Source organism: Scyliorhinus canicula, chromosome 5, assembly GCF_902713615.1.
Source record: "Scyliorhinus canicula chromosome 5, sScyCan1.1, whole genome shotgun sequence".
NCBI lineage: Eukaryota > Metazoa > Chordata > Chondrichthyes > Carcharhiniformes > Scyliorhinidae > Scyliorhinus > Scyliorhinus canicula.
In genome coordinates, this window is record NC_052150.1 from 180562549 (window position 1) to 180585933 (window position 23385).

Consider the following 23385-nt stretch of genomic DNA (forward strand, 5'->3'; position numbering starts at 1 on the left):
GAGGAAACCCACGCACACAGGGGGAGGACGTGCAGACTCCACACAGACAGTGACCCAGCCGGGAATCGAACCTGGGACCCTGGAGCTGTGAAGCATTTATGCTAACCACCATGCTACCCTGCTGGTGGGACTGTTTTCCTTGCAGGAAAGATGGGTAAGAGGAGACTTGATAGAGGTAGCCAAGATCCTAAGGGGAATGGACAGGCCAAACAGTGAGAAGCTGTTCCCACTTGAGAGCATCAAGAACTTGAGGACATAGATTCAACATAATGGCATAAAGCTGTAAAAGTGATGTCTGGCAATAGTGCAGGGCAAACTTAGAGGTAATAAGTTTTCACCCAGAGGCTGATTGGAGTCTGGAGCAAATTTCCCAAGAGGGTGGTGGACACAGGTTCAATCAAGGTATTCAAAAGGGAATTAATTGAATTGACACCTGAAAGAAATCTGCACGGTTACGGGGGTGGGGCTTGGTAGAGTGCTTTTTCAGAGATCTGGTGCAGACTCGATGGGCCAAATGGCCGTCTTCTGCCTGTAAAGCTTTTGTAATAAACATCTGTCTAATCTTATATATGAAGTATGGGCATTAGGTGCAGAATAACTTTATGTGCCAAAAGGTTTTGTAGTTGCTTGTAACAGAAAAAAATGTACCATGTCCAGTAAGTAAATATTATCTGTTCTTAAATGGCAATAAGATGGGTCATGGCAAACTCGCTACCCTTCAAATTTTTGTAAGTAGCTGGACTAATTGCATTGCTTTGGTTCTTGGGAACATAATGACAGGAGTAGCCCTATTCTGTCATTCAGTGAAATCATGACTGATTGTGAACCAAATCTCTATACCTGGCTTTGACCATATGCTTTTTGATCGACAAAAATCTACTGCTCTCAATTTTAAATTTGATCTTGAATGATCCCTAGTCCTCCAATTCCCAGCCAACAGCAATTGTTCCAACTAGCCCTTAATATCTTGAAAACTTTGATCAAATCACTCCGTAACCATCTAAATTCCAGATAATATAACCCTAATTTGTTAGATATTTCCTTGCAATTTAAGCCTTGGAGTCCTGATACCTGTCTGGTCAATCTGCACTGTCTACATTGAAATGCATTTTCCCATTCTCTTAAGCTTTCAATACCTCTTCAAAATGTAATTCTTTGTCTAGATTGCTTACAATATTGCCTATCTTTGTGTCTTCAGCAAATTTGGAGGTGTGGTTCTTTGCAACTAGTTGTCCAAACTTTTGGAGAGCTGTCCAGTGCATCAATAATAATGATCTTTATTATTGTCACAAGTAGACTTACATTAACACCGCAATGAAGTTACTGTGAAAAGCCCCTAGTCGCCACACTGCGGCGCCTACTCGGGTACACTGAGGGAGAATTCAGAATGTCCAATTCACCTATCAAGCACGTTTTTCGGGACTTGTGGGAGGAAACTGGGGCACCCGGAGGAAACCCACATCGACACTGGGAGAACGTGCAGATTCCACAGAGACAGTGACCTAAGCTGGGAATCGAACCCGGGTCTCTGGTGCTGTGAAACAACAGTGTCATCCACTGTGCTACCGTGCCGCCAAGGGACAGCAATGGACAATTAGGGCTGTAGGGCAACTGTATTTCACATGTTTCCAGAGAAATAAACAACATTACCTTATGTTTGATGGATGCACGGCGATCTAAGGATAAAAGATATTACTTTGTGGCATGTGAAGGAGAAGATAAACAGTCTAAACAGAGAACTTAAATGTTGGGCAGGGTAAAAGGATAAAAGGAAAGTACTGCAGATTCTGAAAATCTGAAATAAAAAGAAAATGCTGGATAAACCCTAAGTCTGGCAGCATCAGTGGAGAGAGAAGTGAAGTTAATCTTTCAATTCCTATATGACACTTTTAAATTGGAAAGAGATAGAAATGTGATAAATTATATTCTTGGCGAGGGGGATGGAGCAGAATGGAAAGTCAGTGAAAGAGAGATTGACAAAGATGTTGTGACCATGTGACAACGGGGTTGTTATTGGTAACATTAGGGACCAAGAGTTTTAGTGGTGGCAAAGGTAGGATAGCAGAATGTGTTAATTGGAGAACAGAGGTCAGTGCTCCATGGGAGCAAAACTGAACAACAAGGGACAGTGGTCATTTGGGGGAAGGGTGGTATTGTGTTGGGGCAAGCCAAGTGAACTGAATAACAAAAAAACGGGGGAAGGGAGAGGAATAGAAGAGTCGAGTCAAGCTGGAAAGGAAACTTACTGTCTAAATTTGTTGAATCCAGAAGGCTGTGACGTGCCTAATTGGAAGATAAGACGTTGTTGTTCCAGTTTGCATTGGGCTTCATTGGAGCAGTCCGAGGCCAGATATGTGGGCTTGAGAGCAAGATACCATGTTGAAATGGCAAGCAACTAGAAGCTTGGGGTCATGCTTGCGGATTGAGTGAAGGTGTTCTCCAAAACTGTCACCCAGTCTGCGTTTAGTCTCCCCAATGTAGAGGAGACCAAATTGGGAGCAGCTAATCCTACTGGTAGCAGATTTCATATTCTAACCACACTCCAGGAACAGGCATTTCTCTTCAATTCCCTATTAGATGTATTAGTGATAAGCACCAGATGAAGGCGGAGCTGGAGACTGAGTGCTTAAATTTGTGAATTTGGTGAGGTGGGAGAAGGTGCCATTGTGGCTTTTTACAAAAAGGAGCGGTCCAAGAAAAGGACCTGGCGATGACAAGACCAGAGAACTGAGTCCTGGAGGCATTCATTAGGGGTACAGATAGGTAATTGGTGAGTCCAACAATCAAAGCATGATACCTCATTGCTTCCAACATGCTGTCTCACTTGAACCTGTGGCCATCAGCCCAGGTTCCAGCAGTGGCCGGGGTGGGGTGACCCGGCAGCCTTGGCCATCTCTGCATCCCTGGCCCCGACCGACTGAAATCAGGAACACCACAACATAGGAGCAGGGGTAGGAAAGCCCACCCAGTCCCAGGTCTCGAAAACAGAATTAAATGTGCTCCTTTGATCCAACAAGCACAGTGTTCTCTCTGTTATTCAAATCTCCTCGTGCATTTCCAACACCTCGCAACTCTTGAAATTGGGCATGACAACCTGCACTGCAGAGCCAAGACATTCGGACGTATCAACATCATCACTAGCAGACATTATCCGTCGGAACACTGCACTATCAGGATAGCCTCCCTGAAGCAGGTGTGTCACCAATGAGAAGGCTCCACCCCACTCCTTCTAGCCACCATGAATCAACAAGGATATAAGCATTTTGTCGCGACTCTAATAGTGCTGAAATATTGACCAACAAATCTCGGGACACGGTACAAACTATCTATGCCACGAAAACCAGAAAAGACATGAGAAATGTGTAAACGGACAATCAAAACTGTGGTCAGGGACAGGAGGGTATGACTCTGGCAGCTGTGGGGATCCAGAAGATAGCAACAGAGGAGCCTCAGCCTTTGTGCATGAGAGCAGGGACTGCGGGAAGGATGAACAAACTGACCATCCACCATGGTGCAGGAAGCCATTCAGTTGGGGGGAGCAACAAGGAATCTAGTTGTAGATGGGGGAAATGTAGTTAGAGAGATATAGAGTTGTTCTCTGCAGCAGAGAACATGTTGTCTGCCAGGGTTAAGAATATCCCCTAGTGTTGAGAGAGAAACTTGGAGTGGGAGAGGAAGGATCCAGTTGTCCCAGTGCACCTGGGTACAATGACAAGTAGGATGAGGAAAACGGTTCTGTCAGAAACTAAATTTAAAAAACGTCACAAATGTTTGGATTATTAACAGAGCCATGAACAAATTTGTTCGAGTGTAAATGGGTTGAATGCCTCACTCAAAGATTGGTGTGAGAGAAATGAGTTTTGTTTCACTTTCAGGCCACTGGCACTGTACTGGTGAAAGTGGGGCTATACCATTGGGAAGCCTTCACTTGAATCTCACTTCACCGGTGTACAAGTGAATCATATAACTGGGGCTGCAGAGATGGCTTTGAGCTAAATAGTATGGGGAGGGTTCACGTGACTGAACATTTGGAAAGTCGGAGAAAGAAAACAATAATGCAGGATAACATTACGGTAATAGCCAGAGTGACAGGAAGGGACAGAGCATACAAACATCAAAGTGCATTGGCAAATAAGGTCAGAGTAGTGAAAAATAGCCAAAAGACCAAATCAAAAATAGCCAAAAGACCAAATCAAAAGTGGAATTTAAATTAGTGGAATTTAAAATACAGATGGAGGGTGAGAAGGTAAAATAAAATACTAGTGTTTTGTGTTTAAACAAAGGAGATTACAATGGGATGAGAGAAGTACTAGCTAAGGTAGACTGAGATCAAAGACTTTATGGTGGAACAGTTGAGGAACAGTGGAGAACCTTCCACGTGATTTTTCACAGTGCTCAGCAAAGGTTTATCCCCACAAAAAGGAAGGACGGTAGAAAGAGGGAAAATCGACCATGGATATCTAAGGAAATAAGGGAGAGTATCAAATTGAAGGAAAGAGTATACAAAGTAGCAAAGATTGGTGGGAGACTAGAGGACTGGGAAATATTTAAGGGGCAACAGAAAGCTACTAAAAAAGCTATAAAGAAGAGTAAGATAGCGTATGAGAGTAAACTTGCTCAGAATATAAAAACAGACAGCAAAAGTTTTTACAAATGTATAAGCAAAAAAGAGTGGCTAAGGTAAATATTGGTCCTTTAGAGGATGAGAAGGGAGTTTTAATAATGGGAGATGAGGAAATGGCTGAGGAACTGAACAGGTTTTTTGGGTCGGTCTTCACACTGGAAGACACAAATAACATACCAGCGACTGATAGAAATGAGGCTATGACAGGTGAGGACCTTGAGAGGATTGTTATCACTAAGGAGGTAGTGATGGGCAAGCTAATGGGGCTAAAGGTAGACAGGTCTCCTGGCCCTGATGGAATGCATCCCAGAGTGCTAAAAGAGATGGCTAGGGAAATTGCAGATGCGCTAGTGATGATTTACCAAAATTCACTAGACTCTGGGATGGTCCCGGTGGATTGGAAATTAGCAAACGTGACACCACTGTTTAAAAAAGGAGGTAGGCAGAGAGCAGGAAATTATAGGCCAGTGAGCTTAACGTCGGTAGTAGGGAAGATGCTGGAATCTATCATCAAGGAAGAAATAGCGAGGCATCTGGATAGAAATTGTCCCATTGGGCAGATGCAGCATGGGTTCATAAAGGGCAGGTCGTGCCTAACTAATTTAGTGGAATTTTTTGAGGACATTACCAGTGCAGTAGATAACGGGGAGCCAATGGATGTGGTATATCTGGATTTCCAGAAAGCTTTTGACAACGTGCCACACAAAAGGCTGCTGCATAAGATAAAGATGCATGGCATTAAGGGTAAAGTAGTAGCATGGATAGAGGATTGGTTAATTAATAGAAAGCAAAGAGTGGGGATTAATGGGTGCTTCTCTGGTTGGCGATCAGTAGCTAGTGGTGTCCCTCAGGGATCTGTGTTGGGCCCACAATTGTTCACAATCTACATAGATGATTGAGTTGAGGACCAAGGGCAATGTGTCCCAAGTTTGCAGATGACACTAAGGTGAGTGGTAAAGCGAAAAGTGCAGAGGATACTGGAAATCTGTCGAGGGATTTGGTAGGTTAAGTGAATGGGCTAGGGTCTGGCAAATGGAATACAATGTTGACAAATGTGAGGTTATCCATTTTGGTAGGAATAACAGCAAACAGGATTATTATTTAAACGATAAAATATTAAAGCATGCTGCTGTGCAGAGAGACCTGGGTGTGCTAGTGCATGAGTCACAGAAAGTTGGTTTACAGGTGCAACAGGTGATTAAGAAGACAAATGGAATTTTGTCCTTCATTGTTAGAGGGATGGAGTTTAAGACTAGGGAGGTTATGCTGCAATTGTATAAGGTGTTAGTGAGGCCACACCTGGTCTCCTTACTTGAGAAAGGACATACTGGAACTGGAGGGTGTGCAGAGGAGATTCACGAGGTTAATCCCAGAGCTGAAGGGGTTGGATTATGAGGAGAGGTTGAGTAGACTGGGACTGTACCCGTTGGAATTTAGAAGGATGAGGGGGGATCTTATAGAAACATTTAAAATTATGAAGGGAATAGATAGGATAGATGCGGGCAGGTTGTTTCCACTGGCGGGTGAAAGCAGCACTAGGGGGCATAGCCTCAAAATAAGGGGAAGTAGATTTAGGACTGAGTTTAGGAGGAACTTCTTCACCCAAAGGGTTGTGAATCTATGGAATTCCTTGCCCAGTGAAGCAGTTGAGGCTCCTTCATTAAATGTTTTTAAGGTAAAGATAGATAGTTTTTGAAAGAAAAAAGGGATTAAGGGTTATGGCGTTCGGGCCGGAAAGTGGAGCTGAGTCCACAAAAGATCAGCCATGATCTCATTGAATGGCGGAGCAGGCTCGAGGGGCCAGATGGCCTACTCCTGCTGCTAGTTCTTATGTTCTTATGTTCTTGAAAGCTCTTCTTCCAAATGAATGCAACATTCATAGCACCATGGTTGAATTGATAGAACAAATATAAATAAATAAGTGATATGGTAACTGTTGCAGAACATGATAGCAAGGTGGCCAACTGGGATCTGAATATTGAAGGGTATTTGACATTTTGGAAGGGAAGGAAGAAAGGAAAAGGAGATGTGGTATTCCTGTTAAGGATGAGAGATCTGTAAAGTGGTGAGAAATTGCCTTGTTTGGAATATCAAAATGCAGAGTTATTCGGGGGGAGATAAGAAATAGCAAAGAGGTCCCCTGACAGTTGCTACACTGCAGGGAGTATAAATGAAGCAATAATGGGGGCTTGTATGAAAGTGACTGCAGTGATCGTAGGTGGTTTTAATCTTGATTTGAATCAACCAATCTACATGAACAATTATAGCCTTGGAGGGTGAGTTCATATTGTTTGCACCAACCAGGTAACAGAATATTTTAGACCTGATAATGTGGAATGAGACAGCAGTAATAAATGAGCTACAGTACTCTAAAGGGTCCTCTTGGAAAGAGTGATCATAACGTGATGGAATTTCACATTCAGTTTGAGCGTGATAATTTTGTGTCTGAAATTAGCATCTTAAAATTAAATAAAGGTAATTTCCAGGATATGAAGATGGAGATGGTTGAAGTGAATTGAGAAAATAGTGTGTAAAGTAAAACAGTCGAGAAGCAGTGGCAGACATTTAAGATATTTCATAACTCTGAACAAAGATCTATTCCATTGAGAAGGAGAGACTGTACAAAGATTTAATAAATAAATACATTTAGAGTACCCAATTCATTTTTTTCCACTTAAGAGGCAATTTAGCGTGGCCAATCCACCTAATGTGCACATCTTTGGGTTGTGGGGGTGAAACTCAAGCAAACACGGGGAGAATGTGCAAACTCCACACGGACAGTGATTCACGGCTGGGATCAAACCTGGGACGGCGGTGCCATGAGGCAGCAGTGCTAACCACCGAGCTGCCCAGAGACTCAACAAAGATTGTGCACAAAGATCTATGCTTAAGAACATTGAGATTGGTGTCAAATTGAAAGAGATGTACAATGCTGCAAAGATTGGGAAAATATTTGAAACTGGCCACAGCTTACTTAAAAAAAAGAGAAGAGAGTATAGGAAGTATTTAATGCTCATCCCTACTTGTCCTTGAGAAGGTGGTGGTGGGCCACCTACATGAACTACTGCTGACCATGTAATGTAGCTGCACTTCAGGTACTGTTAGGAAGGGAGTTCACCAGCAACAGTGAAGAAATTGAAATGTATTTCCATGTCGGGATGGTGAGTGACTTGGAGGGGAACTTGAAGGTGGTGTTCCCATGCATCTGCTGTCTTGTCCTTCTCGGTGGTAGAAGTTGCAGGTTAGGAAGGTGCTGGCAAAGGAGCCTTGGTGAGTTTCAGCAGTGCATCTTGTACACAGTGTGCATTGCTGGTGGAGTGAGTGAATGTTTAAGATAGTGGATGATAGTGGCTGCTTTTTGTTAATTGGTCCTTGAGTGTTGTTGGAGCTGCACTCACCCTGGCAAATGGGTAGTATTCTATCACGTTCCTGACTTGAGCTTGTAGATGGTGGACAGGCTTTTGGCGATGGGTTACACGCTGCAGAATTCACACTGTTTGTACTGCGCTTGTAGTGACAATATTTATATGCCTGGTCCAGCTGAGTTTATGATCAATGGTCACCCCCAGGATATGATTAGTGGAGGATTCGGCAATGATAATGCCATTGAATGCCAAGAGGGAGATGGTTCGAGTCTCTTTTGTTGGAGATGGTCATCGAAGTATCATAAACGATCCCAAGGTGCATTTAACATAGACTACTGGAAACAAGATCTCCAGGAACTTCTAAACACTCATCAACTATGTAGACGGATACATCAATACAAAATTCATTCCAGAACACACTGATCTGACATCGCCAATGATATTTATTACTTTTTATCATCATAGCTATTAACCCGTTATACTACAGTCATTGTCTGCCACTTATGTGGTGTGAATGTGATTTGCCACTTGGCCTGGGGCTGAAGCGCGGCATGGTGGCATATGGACGGCATGGTACCACAGTGGTCAGCACTGTTGCTTCACTGTGGCAGGGACCTAGGTCGATTCCCGGCTTGGGTCACTATCTGTGCAAAGTCTGCACGATCTCCCTGTGTCTGCATGGGTTTCCTCCCGGTGCTCCGGTTTCCTCCCACAAGTCCCGAAAGACGTGCTTTAGGTAATTTGGACATTCTGAATTCTCCCTCAGTGGACCCGAACAGGCACTGGAATGTGGCGACTAGGGGCTTTTCACAGTAACTTCATTGCAGTGTTTATGTAAGCCTACTTGTGACAATAAAGATTATTAAATTAAATTAGATTATTAAAAAAGGTGTCCAGATCTTGCTGTCAGTTGGCCTAGCCTGCTCATATGTCTTATTTTATAATTATGGTAAGAAGTCTTACAACACCAGGTTAAAGTCCAACAGGTTTGTTTCAAACACGAGCTTTCGGAGCACGGCTCCTTCTTCAGGTTTATTCAGATTTATAATTATGGACACAGTTCTCATCTCTTTTGCAAGTGTAAGCATCATTTTGATCTCTACCCTATCAAATCCTTATCGAATCATAGAATCCGTACAGTGCAGAAGGAGGCCATTCAACCCATTGAGTCTACACCGACCCTTCGGAAGAGTAGTCTACCCATGTCCACTCTGCCCTATCCTCTTAAACCCATAACCCAACCTGCACACCCCTGGACACCTAAGGGGCAATTTAACATGGCCAATCCACCTAGCCTGCATATCTTTAGACTATGGGGGGAAACCAGAGCACTAGGAGGAAATCCATGCAGTCACAGGGAGAATGTACAAATTCCACATAGATGGTGACCCAAGGCTGGAATTGAACCCGGGTCCCTGGCGCTGTGAGGCAGCAGTACTAACCACTGTGCAGCCGTGGTGTAAAACGGATTTATCAGATTTATTTTTAAAGAACACCAATCTGTTCAATCTTTTCTCGTGGGCACAATCTGATTTTTGTTATTATGCTAGTGTTGTTTTGCTCGTTCTTCATTGTCTTTCTATCCTGTTCACTGCTGATGAATGTTGTTTAACCAACATTTTAGACTAGTCTAGCATAACATATCTGCTTTTTATTCTCTTGCTCTCTAGAAATGAACCACACTTTTGTTTGTTTCTTTACATTGTCTTATTAACCTGTGTTGGTACTTGTGGTTTGTGTATTTGCACCCCCAGATCTCTCCCTGTTCTACGGCACCATTTATTCTCCAGGAGTGCGTGGCTCCTTGCCCTTCCATTCAGCAAGATGCAACCTTAAAGTTTCTATTCACAGTAAGCCTTTAACCCGTTCCCACAAATATATTCTCTTTTCACCCGTCTCCATTGGTTTCTTGGCTTGGAGCTCAGCACTCCAAACTAATCACAATGTGGTCCATTCTAGCTACCCAGATCTGTTTTATGATTTTTTAAAGCCAAAGTAGTCTTGTTGTTTACTAAAATCTGTCTTAATATTTGAAATGATGAGATTTTGGAAGTTGGTTGAATATTAAGGAGGAATGGGTTAAAAGATAATTTGGCAACAGTTTTAACGGTGATGTTGGTGTTACAATATATATTTATTAAGCAATATGAAATGTATTTGGCATTTACATTTATTCATTTCTTTGAACTTTTTTTTGCAGCCTGTGCTGAATCTAAGGGACTTTGGACTTTCTGATTTGAAAACCAGCCAGCTCGCTGAATTGGCAGACAGATTACTCCCATGTTTATCTACAAGTGACTCAAATCCTGAACAGCCATCACAGTGGCAAATGTCCCATGTTTCATCACAGTCCTTTTTTGAAAATAAACATGGTGAGAAACATTTTTTTTCTTTTTGTAGTCTTGTTCAAATTCTACTCTTTAAATGCAGAGCACCTTACTTTCGAGCCACCTTTCATCTTACCAGTAATCTTGAAGCCTAGACATGAGAAAGAGCATTTCTTTTGCTGATCACTGGAAAATGGGTGACAATTGACCGACTTGGAGATTCTGCAGCTAGATTTGATTGTCAATGTGTCCCGGGTCAATCTTGGCTGTGCAATAACTGGGGCGTAAAAGAAAATCAGACCCTCTGTTGGAGTGGATTCCTACTAGAGATAGTGCATAGGTTTCATTAGGCATGGGATTGGGAGTGGTGTTCATATGAGGCAGGTGCTGTATTTCACACAATATACGTGTGACTGGTGATGGGAAATATTCAGAAGTCAGCAGTAGCTTTGTAGTGCAAAGTAATGTCTTGCTGATTCTTAGTATTGAAGTTGGGTCAAACATCTGTATCGATGCCGTTTCCATTTAGTATAAAATGTTAAATCTTAAACTCGTTCTAACAAAATACAGTGGACCTTGGCTATCCTTCATAATCATAGATCATAGAATTTACAGTGCAGAAGGAGGCCATTTGGCCCATCGAGTCTGCACTGGCTCCTGGAAAGAGCACCCTACCCAAGGTTAACACCTCCACCGTATCCCCATAACCCAGTAACCCCACCCAACACTAAGAGCAATTTTGAACACTAAGGGCAATTTATCATGTCCAATCCACCTAACTTGCACATCTTTAGACTGTGGGAGGAAACCGGGGTACCCGGAGGAAACCCACGCACACACGGGGAGGATGTGCAGACTCCGCACAGACAGTGACCCAAGCCGGGAATCGAACCTGGGACCCTGGAGCTGTGAAGCGATTGTGCTATCCACAATGCTACCGTGTTGCCCAATAATAGAAATGGTTGCCCTAAAAGAAAATAGAAATAAGAGATAATAGAATTTCTGAATTATTGTAAGCTTCTGACACTGACATATAAAAGAGCTGGTAGAGCCAGTCAGTCCTCTCTGCTTGCTCCACCATCCAACAAGATTCGAGTCATAGATGTTTACAGCATGGAAACAGGCCCTTCGGCCCAGTTTCTATCACTAAGCTAGTCCCACTTGTCTGCATTTGGCCCATGTCCCTCTATACTCTGCCCATGTAACTATCTAACTTTTTTAAATGAAAAAATTGTACCCACCTCTACCACTGCCTCTGGCAGCTGATTCCAGATGCTCACTACCCTCTGTTTGAAGAAATTTCCCCTCTGGTCTCTTCTGCATCTCTCACCTTAAACCTATGCCCTCTAGTTCTAGACTCCTCTATCTTTGGGAAAAGATGTTGATGTTAACTATCTACCTTATCTATGCCCCTCATTATTTTATAAACCTCTATAAGATCATCCCTAATCCTCCTATGCTCCAGAGGAAAATAGTCCCAGCCTCTCCCTATAGCTCAGATCATTAAGTCCTGGTAGCATCTTCGTAAATCTCTTCTGCACTCTTTCTAGTTTAACAATATCCTTCCTATAATACGGTGACCAGATATCCTTCTTATAATAGGGTGACCATTACAGCAAACCCTCTACCTCCACTCCCATCTTCCCACACTATTTCCATAGCCTTTAATATCTGTAACTTCAGTAGGTGGCACCCCATGTTCCTTCTAAAGTGCATAGCTGTGTAGCAGTTGGGAATGTGTCACCCTGGAAGCAGGTCACAAGAAAGCAACATTCCCTTTTAAGAAGGGTGCATGCAGGACTGTGTGCCGATCCTGTATGTTTGTAGATGGCTTTTGCAGGCAAATTTAAAATTTGGCAAACAGAGACTGGTCTGCTGATAGCCAGGAAATCCATTTATCAGCTACCACAGGGCCAGCTAAACTTGCCAGCAGATGGATTATGCTCTTGACACCGAAAAATACAGCTTTGTTTCCTGTTGCTAATTAACTGAAAACTGAATATGGGTCACAGCATGAATAAGTAAGGCTCCCATGCATTTTAAATATTATTTGTGTATCAAATATTGTGCTGTAAACTTAGCTCCTTGTTTGTGAATGAGTGCCTCAATTATTCAAGTTAAATTTTTATTGTAAACGTTTTTAAAAAAAGAGTTGGTGATCTAGATTTTTAAGAAGTCCTGTTAAGTATGCAACAGTTGAACAAGCATCTGAAAAAATACTAGCTTAATCTTGAATGGGACTGTGTTCAGATTGGAATTGGGGGAGCTGGATGAGGTAGTCCTTTTTATAGCATCAGCTAGAACACAATGGATAACGAATGCTAAACATCATGAAATAGCTTGGAGCTCCACCTCAGTGAGAACTCACATTGGGAAGTCGGTGGCAGTGGTCTTGGATCCACAGCTTTTCTATCCATTAAAACTAATGGACAAAACAGCTAGCTGAATTCACCAACCTAAATTACCATTGGGTATTCCTGATGGGCAGAAATCACCAGGGTAACAACTTTGTAAGATTACAGGTTAAATTCAATGCACTAACTGCTTTCCAGGTTTATTGATTGTCAGCACAGTTTGGACAGCAGGAAAGCGGTTTAAAGATTTTTTAAAAACGCTGGAAACAAAAACTAGAAATGCTAGAGAAGCATAAAAGAGCTTGTATCCTGTACATAGGTCATCGTGAGCATGTGAAAGGGCCATGGAAAGAATCTTGTAGTAATAATCTTTATTAGTGTCACAAGTAGGCTTACATTAACACCGCAATGAAGTTACTGTGAAAAGCCCCTAGTCGCCACATTCCGGTGCCTGTTCGGGTACGCTGAGGGAGAATTCAGAATATGGGGGGAAACTGGAGCCCCCGGAGGAAACCCACGCAGATACTGGGAGAACGTGCAGATTCTGCACATACAGTGACCCAAGCCGGGAATTGAACCACTGTGCTACCGTGCCACCCCGATGTTGTTCTATAACAACTATTCAGTTAACATAGAATCACAAAATTGTTACAACCAGAAGGGAGTTATTTAGCCCACCGTGCCTGCACCAGCTGTTCGAATGAGCAATTCAATGCCATTTTCCTGCCTTCTCCCTGTAAGCTGGCACATTGTTCCTTTTCACATAACTATCCAATTCCTTTTTAATGTTTTCTTTGAACCTGCCTTCATCACACTCTGAGGCAGTGCATTCTAGACCTTAATCACGCTTTGTGAAAATGTTTTTTTTTAAATATTGCTGTTGCTTCTTTTCCCAATTACTTAAGTACCTCTTGTTCTTGATTTTTTTTCATGAAGGGGTACAGTTTCTCCCTATCTACTCTCAGGCGCCTCATGATTTTGAGTACCTCTATCAAATCTCCTTTCAGCCACCATTTCTCTTCGTAACTGAAGTTTCTCATCCCTGGAACCATCCTCTTGAATCTATTCTGCACTCTCTTCAATGCCTTCACATCCTTCTGGAAGTGAAGTTCTCATAACTGAACTCGATGCTACATCTGAGGCCGAACTAGTGTTTTACACAAGTTCAATATAACCTCCTTGCTCTTGAACCCAATTACCCTATTAATGAGTTCTGGAATACTGTATCTTTATTCACCACTCTCAAACTGTCCTGCTACCTGCAGTGACTTATACACATATGCACCTCGGTCTCTCTGCTCCTGCACCTCCTTCAGATTTGTACCCTTTATATTGTCCCCATGTTCTTTCTACAAAAGTGAATTACTTTACATTTTTGCACATTGTGATTCACCTGCCACCTGTTGCCCATTCCACCAACTTCCCATGCCATTTTGTAGATTTGATCATCTTTATTATTGTCACAAATAGGCGAACACTGCAATGAAGTTACTGTGAAAATCCCCTAGTCGCCACATTACGGCGCCTGTTCGGGTACACTGAGGGAGAATTCAGAATGTCCATTTCACCTAACAAGCACGTCTTTCGGATTTGTGGGAGGAAACCGGAGCACCCGGAGGAAACCCAAGCAGGCACGGGGAGAAAGTGCAGACTCCACCCAGTGAGCCAAGCCGGGTATCGAACATGGGACCTGGGCACTGTGAAGCAACAGTTCTAACCACTGTGCTACCGTGCTGCTCTATATAAGCCAAGGTAGTGCAATGATTAGCACTGCTGCCCCACAGCGCCACAGACCCTGGCTCGATTGCAACCTTGAGTTTGCACATTCTCCCCGTGTCTGCTTGGGTTTCTGGTGTTCCAGTTTCCTCCCACAGTCCAAAGATGTGCAGGTTAGGTGGATTGGCCGAGTAAGGGCAGCACGGTAGCACAAGTGGATAGCACTGTGGCTCCACAGCGCCACGGTCCCAGGTTCGATTCCCTGCTGGGTCACTGTCTGTCTGTGCGGAGTATGCACATTCTTCCCGTGTCTGCGTGGGTTTCCCCCAGGTGCTCCGGTTTCCTCCCACAGCCCAAACACATGCAGGTTAGATGGATTGGTCATGCTAAATTGCCCTTAGTGTCCAAAAAGTTTAGATGGGGTTATTGGGTTACGGGGATAGGGTGGAAGTGAGGGCTTAAGTGGGTTGCTGCAGACTCGATGGGCCGAATGGCCTCCTTCTGCACTGTATGTTCTAAATTACCCCTTTGTGTCAAAAGATTAGGTGGGATTACAGGGTAGTGGGCCTGGGTATGTTGCTTTTCGGTTGGTGCAGACTTAATGGGCTGAATGGCCTTTTCCACTGCAGGGATTCTATGATCCTATGAAGTACATACTAGTGTATCTGTGTTCAGGCCATTGGTAAACTTGGGTCAAAGCATCATTTAATTTGATTCACCCACTTTGCAGCAGGATGACAGGTGCCTCTGACTGTATGATCAGCAAAAACAAACATTCACTTTTGATAAGCTTTGCATTCAAGAATATTTACATGTTATTATTCTTTAATAGTTTTACTTAAGGTTTATGTTTCTAGCCAACTTAATGGCTATTATGTGAATGTAATAAATTTTGTTTTGTATATGATGTTTGAAAATCTATATTTTAAGTGAAGATATGAGATAAAGATTTCAGTGTGGTTATAATTGTTTTCTAGCTTTGCTCGAAAAGAAAGTTGAAAATACCATCACGTCCAATTTTGACTGGGCAGCACGGTGGTGCAGTGGTTAGCCCTGCTGTCTTCCGGCACCGAAGCCCCAGGTTCGATCCTGGCTCTGGGTGGCTGTCCGTGTGGAGTTTGCACATTCTCCCCGTGTTTGCGTGGGTTTTGTCCCCACAATCCAAAGATGTACAGGAGAGGTGGATTGGCCATGCTAAAATTGCCCCTAAATTGGGAAAAAATGAATTGGGTACTCTAAATTAATTTTTTTTAAAGTCCCATTTTGACTATTTTTGACTCTGAAATTTTATTAGTGTTTTTATTTACAGATTTCATATACTCCATATTTTATGTTAATAGCCTCACATTTTTGCATTGCAATCACTTTGATTTAAATAGTCCAATTAATGTAGGTAAACATCCCAAAGCACATAACTGAAAATGATTAAAAGAAATGGATGCTGAGCCCAAAAAATGGTGCAAGGAAAGCAATTGAAAACTTTGTCATGGGTGGATTTTTAACAAGGTCCTTAACCAAGGAAAACAGGTAAATGATCTGGAGAGTTGGGTCCAGGTGCCTGCAGACACAGTCAACATTAATGGAGTAAAGGTAGGAGGGCTTGCACAAGAGGCGATCAGAGGGATGAGGTTGAAGGGCAAATGAGAGAATAGATTCAAGTGGGTTTTTGCAGAATTGTTTTCTTTAGGCAGAGCTGCTGCAGTAGCTAATCTCTGTTTGCAGAATGAAAGAAATGGGTCACATAGAAACTGCTCCTAAACATTATAACTTAGGTACAGGATGACATGTTGGACAAATCTTTTATCCTCAAAAAATTGTAATGATCAACTGTGCTCTGACTTCTAACAGCAAGGTTTTAATATAAATGTGTTGTTAGTTTACCACTATGGACATTTAAGCATCAGTTCTGTTTCTAGGGTTTTCAAGTAATTTCTTCAATGTGCTACGTGCGTCTCAGCTTTCTCGACAGCACGCCAGGCCACTGCAGACTCTCTGTTCCAACCTCCATCTGTCTCCAAGTATGTATTTGAAATATTAACTGTTAATTCTTGCATTAAAATGATCAATGACATGTGAAGCAGTATTAAGAAATGCTAATCTTTTTAAGTCCAAGAACAAATACGTGGATTTAAAACTCTGAGGTCAAGAGCAAGGAGACTAGCAGCATCTGAGCACTTAATTGAATCAGAAAGTATTGCTCCTCCTTCATTTATGAAGGTAAGCAATGATATTAATCTGTCAATTTTAGCACAACCACCTCTTGGAAAAAGCTTTAGTACAGTTTATTTTTTTTGTAGGGGCTTCTGTTGAGGGACCGAGGCCGAGAGGTTGAAAATTTGGACAGCTTGATCAAAACAAAAAATATTCCTGAGGCGCATCAAGATGCATTTAAAACTGGTTTTGCAGAGGGCTTCCTAAAAGCACAAGCTCTTACACAAAGGACAAATGGTAAGTCAGTACAAAAGGAAACACTTTTTATCATGTTGCAATAGGGGTCTCTTTTTTTTCTTCACTGCTTGTAACGATTTCTCTCACTCCTGCTTTCATGCTGATATCTCATCCTTGGTATTGTTGGATGTTGGCTGAGGCTATATTTTTAAAAAGACATTTAGTTGACATTCTTCATTTGTGTGTAGTGCATATTATTTGACCATGACCTCCCCATGCCCAAGACAAATATGATCAAGAACCTGTTGACCGCAACAAAGTAGAATTCTTGGCTGAGAAAAATTACATTTCAGAAGCTCTGGTGATTGAAATAGTCCTCAGGGTGAATCTAACCAAGAAATTGAGATCAGGATGAAGTCTTTAGAATTCCATTTGTAATCATGAGAGTTTTGAAATTATTTAAAGGGGTGTTTGCTTGCCTGTCCCTAATTGCCTTTAAAGGGGCATTTAAGAGTCAACCACATTACTGTGCATGAAAGCAAATTACTGCGGATGCTGGAATCTGAAACAAAACAGAAAATACTGAACATTCTCACCCGGTCTGACAGCATCTGTGGAGAGAGAAAGGAGGTATCGTTTTGAGTCTGGATGACTCTTTGCCCCATTACTCTGGATCTGGAGTCACATATAGGCCAGACTGGGTAAGGACAGCAGATTTCCTTCCCAAAGGGACATTAGTGAACCAGATGTGTTTTTACAACAATTGGCAGTAGTTTAATGGTCATCATTCATTTCAAATTTCATCACCTATCCAAATGGAATCTGAACCCGGATCTCCAGAGCATTACCCTGGCTCTCCAGAGCAATACCCTGGGTCTCTGATTACTAGTCCAGTGACAGTACCACTATGCCACTGCCTGTCCTGGTGGTGAGCTTGTTAGAGATGTTCATGAAAAGTATTACTAGAGGGAAAACTCCAGATGGGAGTGAGGAATGTGAAATGGACTCTGTAGGTGAGGAGTGGCTGAATTGTGGTAGCATAATTAATAAAATTTTCAGGATTAGAGCACATAGCATAGGGTTCACAGCCATCGATGTATTGGACTAGGAGACTGAGAGCCTGAGTATGACCGGAACAAAGATGTTTATATCTTACTGAAAGATATGACGAGCAGCCATGCAGGTTCCCATTGTGGTACTAATTATTTCGAGAATGTAAATGGAATTGAGAAAAATTATTCAAGGTAAGAACAGGTGTAACCAGATGAAAAAGGGCAGATGGGGATTCCTCTGCTGAGCATTTTAGTGAGATAAAGTTGCAGAGCAACTGAATGTGTCTGGTGAAAAGTTGTCAGTTGAGAGCCCAGAATCTGAATTCATTGATAACAAAGGGTATTAGGAGTCACATATAAATGAGGAATGACTGGGTATGGGAAGAAAACGAGGATAACATTAATTTGTGCATGTTTAATGTACATTTTGAATTTGTATATATTGAATTTAACTGCAGCTTTTCAAATGTATATCTATGCTTAAGAAAAACTTTATTTACCATTTTAAAATGTTATCTTGTGAACAATAGACCATAAATCTTCTGGGGTATAAGAGTTTGCACATTGTTACTGGCTGGTTTGTTCTAACCATTACTGGTTGGATCGTGCTAGCCATGTGGTAATACTGGAGACCATTGCTATCCAAGCAACCACTGCTTGCAATTATATAGACAGAGAATACTGGAAAATCAAGTGTCTACCAGACAAGTTTTTCAGTAATGTTCAGTATATACACTGTTTCAGAATTCAGCATCTGCAGTATTTTGCTTATTTTTGCCTTTATGTAGCACCGTTAAGACCATAAGTCATAGAAGCAGAATTAGGCCACTCAGCCCATCAAGCCTGCTCCGCCATTCAGTTATGGCTGACATTTTTCTCATTGCCATTCTCCTGCATTCTCCCCATAACCCTTGATCCCCTTGTTAATCAAGAACCTTAAAGACACTGTGATTTGGCCTCCACAGTCATCTGCGGCAAAGAGTTCCACAGATTCACCACCCTCTGGCTGAAGAAATTCCTCCTCATCTCTGTTTTAAAGGATCGTCCCTTTAGTCTGAAATTATGTCCTCTGGTTCTAGTTTTTCCTACTAGTGAAAACATCCTCTCCACGTCCACTCTATCCAGACCTCTCAGTATTCTACAAGTTTCAATAAGAACACCCTCATCCTTCTAAACTCCCAACGAGTACAGACCCAGAGTCCTCAACCACTCTTTGTATGACAAGTTCTTAATTCCAGGGATCATCCTCTGGACTCTTTCCAAGGCCAGCATATCCTTCCTTCGATATGGGGCCCAAAACAGCTCTCAATACTCCAAATGGGGTCTGACCAGAGCCATATATAGCCTCAGAAGTACATCTCTGCTCTTGTATTCCAGCCCTAGTCATCAGCTGCTGTCCTGAAAAAGGCCCTTTATCCCCGCTCTCTGTCTTCTGCCAAGCAGGCAATCCTCTATCCTTTAAGATTCCGCGTTGTCGCGCGTGCTGAAGGCCGCCTTGGAGAACGCTTACCCGGAGATTAGAGGCTGAATGCCCTTGACTGCTGAAGTGTTGCCCGACTGGAAGGGAACATTTCTGCCTGGTGATTGTCGCACAATCTTATAGCCAAGTTCCACACACATGAGTGCGGCCTCAACCGGGTCCTGGGATTCATGTCACATTACATTCATCCCCCACCATCTGGCCTTTGCTTGCGAAATCCTGCCAACTGGTTTGAGACTATTCACATCTCTTTAACCTGGGGTTACCCCTATCTCTGGATCTGTAACGACTTAATCACCTGCTAATGCTCGCATTCTAAGCATTGTCTGGCATCTTTGAATTTATCTATGTAGATGTTTCTGAAACATACCTCTTCATTCACCTAGGAAGGAGCAGTGCTCCCAAAGCTAGTGTTTGAAACAAACATGTTGAACTTTAACCTGGTGTTGTATGACTTCTTACTGTGCTTACCCCAGTCCAACGTCGGGATCTCCACATCAGGAAGCAACGGGTAATTGTCGGTGGCTGCCCTTGCAATTAGAAAGTTGTTTCAAGTGCGGTGTTCCACAGGGTTCTGTGTTGGGACCCTTACTGTTTGATTATATATTAAAGATTTGGATGTGAACGTGGGAATCATGATTGGGAAATTTGCAGATGACACAAAGATTGGCTGAGTGATGGACAGTGTAGAGGATAGCTATAATCTCCAAAATGATATAGATGGGTTAGTGGAGTGGGAGATAACTTGGCTGATGGAATTTAACACTGAGAAGTGTGAGGTCGTGCACTTAGGGAGGTCAAGTAGCTGTAGGGAGTGCACAACAAATGGGAATTTACTAAGGAGTAGATGAAGTGAGAGGTCTCGGCGTACCGATACACAGGTCCCTAAAGGCAGAATTCGAGTCGACGAGATTGTTAAAAAGCGTACGGAATGCTCTCCTTCATTGGCAGAGGTATAGAATATAAAAAGAAGGATATAATGTTAGAATTGAGGCTAGAAGTGGAATATTGGATTACAGGAAGGACATTATTGTTCTGGAGAGAGTGCGGAGGAGGTTTACAAGAATGGTGCCCCAGGGCTAGAAAAGTATGGCTATAAGGGGAGATTGGATAGGTTGTGGTTATTTTCCTTGGAATGAAGAAGGCTGAGGAGTGACTTAGTTGAGGTGTATAAAATTATGAGGGGATGAGATAGTGGACAGGTTAAAATTGTTTCCCTTGGTGGGGAATTCTAGAACCGAGGATATAGATTCAAGAAAAGTGGCAGAAGGAAGGCATGATGAAGATCTTTTTATGCAAAGGGTGGGAGTCTGGAATTCGCTGCCCGAGTTTGTGGTGGAGGCAGAGACTTTGAACTCTTTTGAAAGGTACCTGGATCTGCACCGTAAGTGCTCGAAGCTACAGGGCTATGCACCGGGGCAGGAAGTTGGGATTAGAAAGGGCACTTGGTTGTCCTCGGGCTGGCATGGAGCTCAGACTCCAGCTAATCAATTTTGTGCCAGCATTCCTCGAGCAACTAACACTTGCTGCACGAATCCCGGAGACTGCCCCCAGCAGACTAGACCACGAATCCTGGAGACTGCCCCCTGGAGACTAGGCCGCGTATCCCAGCGACTGCCCTCTGGAAGACTAGGCCATGAATGCCCGAGACTGCCCCCTGGAGACTAGGCCGCGAATCCCCGAGACTGCCGCCTGGAGACCTCTTGTATTGTGGCGACCAGAATTGTATGCAATATCCCAAATGTGGCGTAACTAAAGTTCTTTCAATGTGAGAAAGATGTTAAGGCAGCAGTTAGACAGATTCTTGGGAGTCATTTGGTTCAGCAGGCTAGAAGAAAAGTGGAAAGTAACCGGAGCAGCTGAACAGATGGTATATCTTTGTGCCAAGTCCATGAGCTTTTTTTGCACTTGATGAACATTTCCTGTAAGCACAATTTCCTCTAAGCACAATTTGGCGTCAAGTTCATGATGCGCGTAAGCTCTTCACTGCTAAACCTGACTTTACTTGTATCTCCACTTCCTTTTGAATGGAGTAGTGAAACCAGGACTGGGAAATAAAAATGGAGTAAATTTGAACAGTAAATTGTAAAAATGGATTTAACAAAATAAGCATAGGAAAAACAGAAAAAAAGCCAACAAAGAAAATGTTAAGCTGATTTAAAAGGTGGAATAAATTAAAATAAGATTGTGCAACTTGCATTCAGAATGGTAGCTCTTTTTAAAGGCAAATGATCTGACAGAAACCTATACAGTGGATAAAACAGAGGATTAAAGAGTTTATGTTGGTAACAGGCAGGTGTAAAACATTATGGCATAAATGTATGATGGTGTTCTCACATGCTCCGTGCTGCCTTACTGTCTAGTACTTTTAAGGAAACTCTCCTATAGAATGATTAACACCACTCTTTTGTTTCCCCAGACTCTTTAAGAAGAACAAGACTAGTTCTTCTGTTCCTCCTCTTACTTGGGATTTATGGCCTATCTAGAACCCCGTTCTTATCTGGTAAATATTCTGTGACTCACATTTTTGCTGTTGTAGTTTTGAACCATATGCAGTTGAAAGGACCAACAATTTCTATGTTATTCGCCCCATCATTTCAACTGACTGACCACTTATTGTAGCTGACCACTTACTGTAAAACATTTTAACATTTCAAGTTAATGTTCCAGTATGTGTGCATTTAGATGTATGGATGCATTTTTTTTGTGCTATTGTAAGGTGAAAATATTCATAGTATGGTTTGCCTATATCTTTAAATGCCCTGCCTAGTTTCTTGATGAAAACAGTGTGTTGGTATTTAATATTTAATTCATTGCTTCAGGAGGAACTGAAATTTCCTGTGTACTTCAAAAATCTGTTTGGCCTTTTAAAGTTAATCACTTCTATCTCAGCATCAAGTATGCAATTGAAGAACTTTATCATTTGTTGGATTTGAAAATAAACATTGCAATCAAAAATTCAGAAAAAAATCTACACTAAATAATTTCTATGTTTGAACTACAGCGTTCATCAGTAAACATAGAAATATGGAAAATAGGAGCAGGAGGGTGCCATTCGGAATTTTGAGCCTGATCCCCCATTCATTATGATCATGGCTGATTGTATAAATCAACAGACTAACCCCACTCTTTTCCCCCCCAACTTTGATCCCCTTTGCCCTCGGTGCTATAATCTAACCGCTTCTTGAAAACATACAATGTTTTGGCCTCAGCTACTTCCTATTGTAATAAATTCCACAGCTTCACCACTCTCTGAGTGAAGAAATTTCTCCTTAAGTGAATAAACTTAGTTAAGTTAATTAAATCCTTGCAGAATTTCTCTGAGAGATTAAAAGCCAACTCCAAGCATGTTGACCTGTAAATCTTTTTTGTTGAAAACTTCAAATTGGTGCAGTATTTTGTACAATGAAATCATGTGCAAGTCAGTTAGGCTGTCATTTGTAATTCGAATGGACTTTAATTTCTATATTAGAAAGCTTTGTCTCATAGTGATGTAGTGACCCCACTGTAATCCTTTCTATCATATCAACGTGTGCATTTGTATCAATGACGTATTGTAAAGCTATTTACTATGTAGAGTTAGCTTTGTATTTGACAAAAAACATGTAATTGCATTTGCACAGTTCAGTTCATTTTTGTGAGTGGGTAAAACAACCATGTGGAGCACCACTCTTTCGGTTCAGTAGTGGGAAGCTTATAGAAATCAATTATTTCAGTGTAGACCTACCTTTCCAACAGTGCGATTTCGTACCACCTCAGGACTGGATGCAGCGGTGGACCCAATTCAGATGAAAAATGTGACCTTTGAGCATGTGAAAGGGGTATGTAGCATTTACCTTGCCCTCTCTAAGTACATTGAATTTTAAAAGATTCATTTGCAAATATTGCTTTTATAACTTCATCTCAGGTGGAGGAAGCAAAACACGAGCTACAGGAAGTGGTGGAATTTTTGAAAAATCCTCAGAAGTTCACTGTATTAGGTGGCAAACTGCCTAAAGGTATGGAGCTTGGAATTATAACTTAATGCATTTTTACACTTCCTTTACAATGATTCCAAAAAATTCTGCTTTGTGAAATTT

The 23385-nt window shown here is 42.1% G+C and overlaps 1 protein-coding gene across 2 annotated transcripts in view; it reads left to right on the forward strand.

The window, feature by feature from the left end:
- The window catches only part of LOC119966463 (ATP-dependent zinc metalloprotease YME1L1-like), a 79627-nt gene that overhangs the window by 34439 nt on the left and 21803 nt on the right, over window positions 1–23385 (forward strand). Inside the window, exons 3-10 of one of the 2 annotated variants that reach the window (XM_038798193.1) lie at window positions 9744–9839; window positions 10190–10361; window positions 16303–16404; window positions 16494–16603; window positions 16684–16834; window positions 21726–21809; window positions 23045–23127; window positions 23214–23304. In XM_038798193.1, coding sequence (XP_038654121.1) covers window positions 9744–9839; window positions 10190–10361; window positions 16303–16404; window positions 16494–16603; window positions 16684–16834; window positions 21726–21809; window positions 23045–23127; window positions 23214–23304 — 889 coding nt within the window. The remainder of the gene's footprint in view (window positions 1–9743; window positions 9840–10189; window positions 10362–16302; window positions 16405–16493; window positions 16604–16683; window positions 16835–21725; window positions 21810–23044; window positions 23128–23213; window positions 23305–23385) is intronic. The other variant, XM_038798194.1, reaches the window with a different exon arrangement.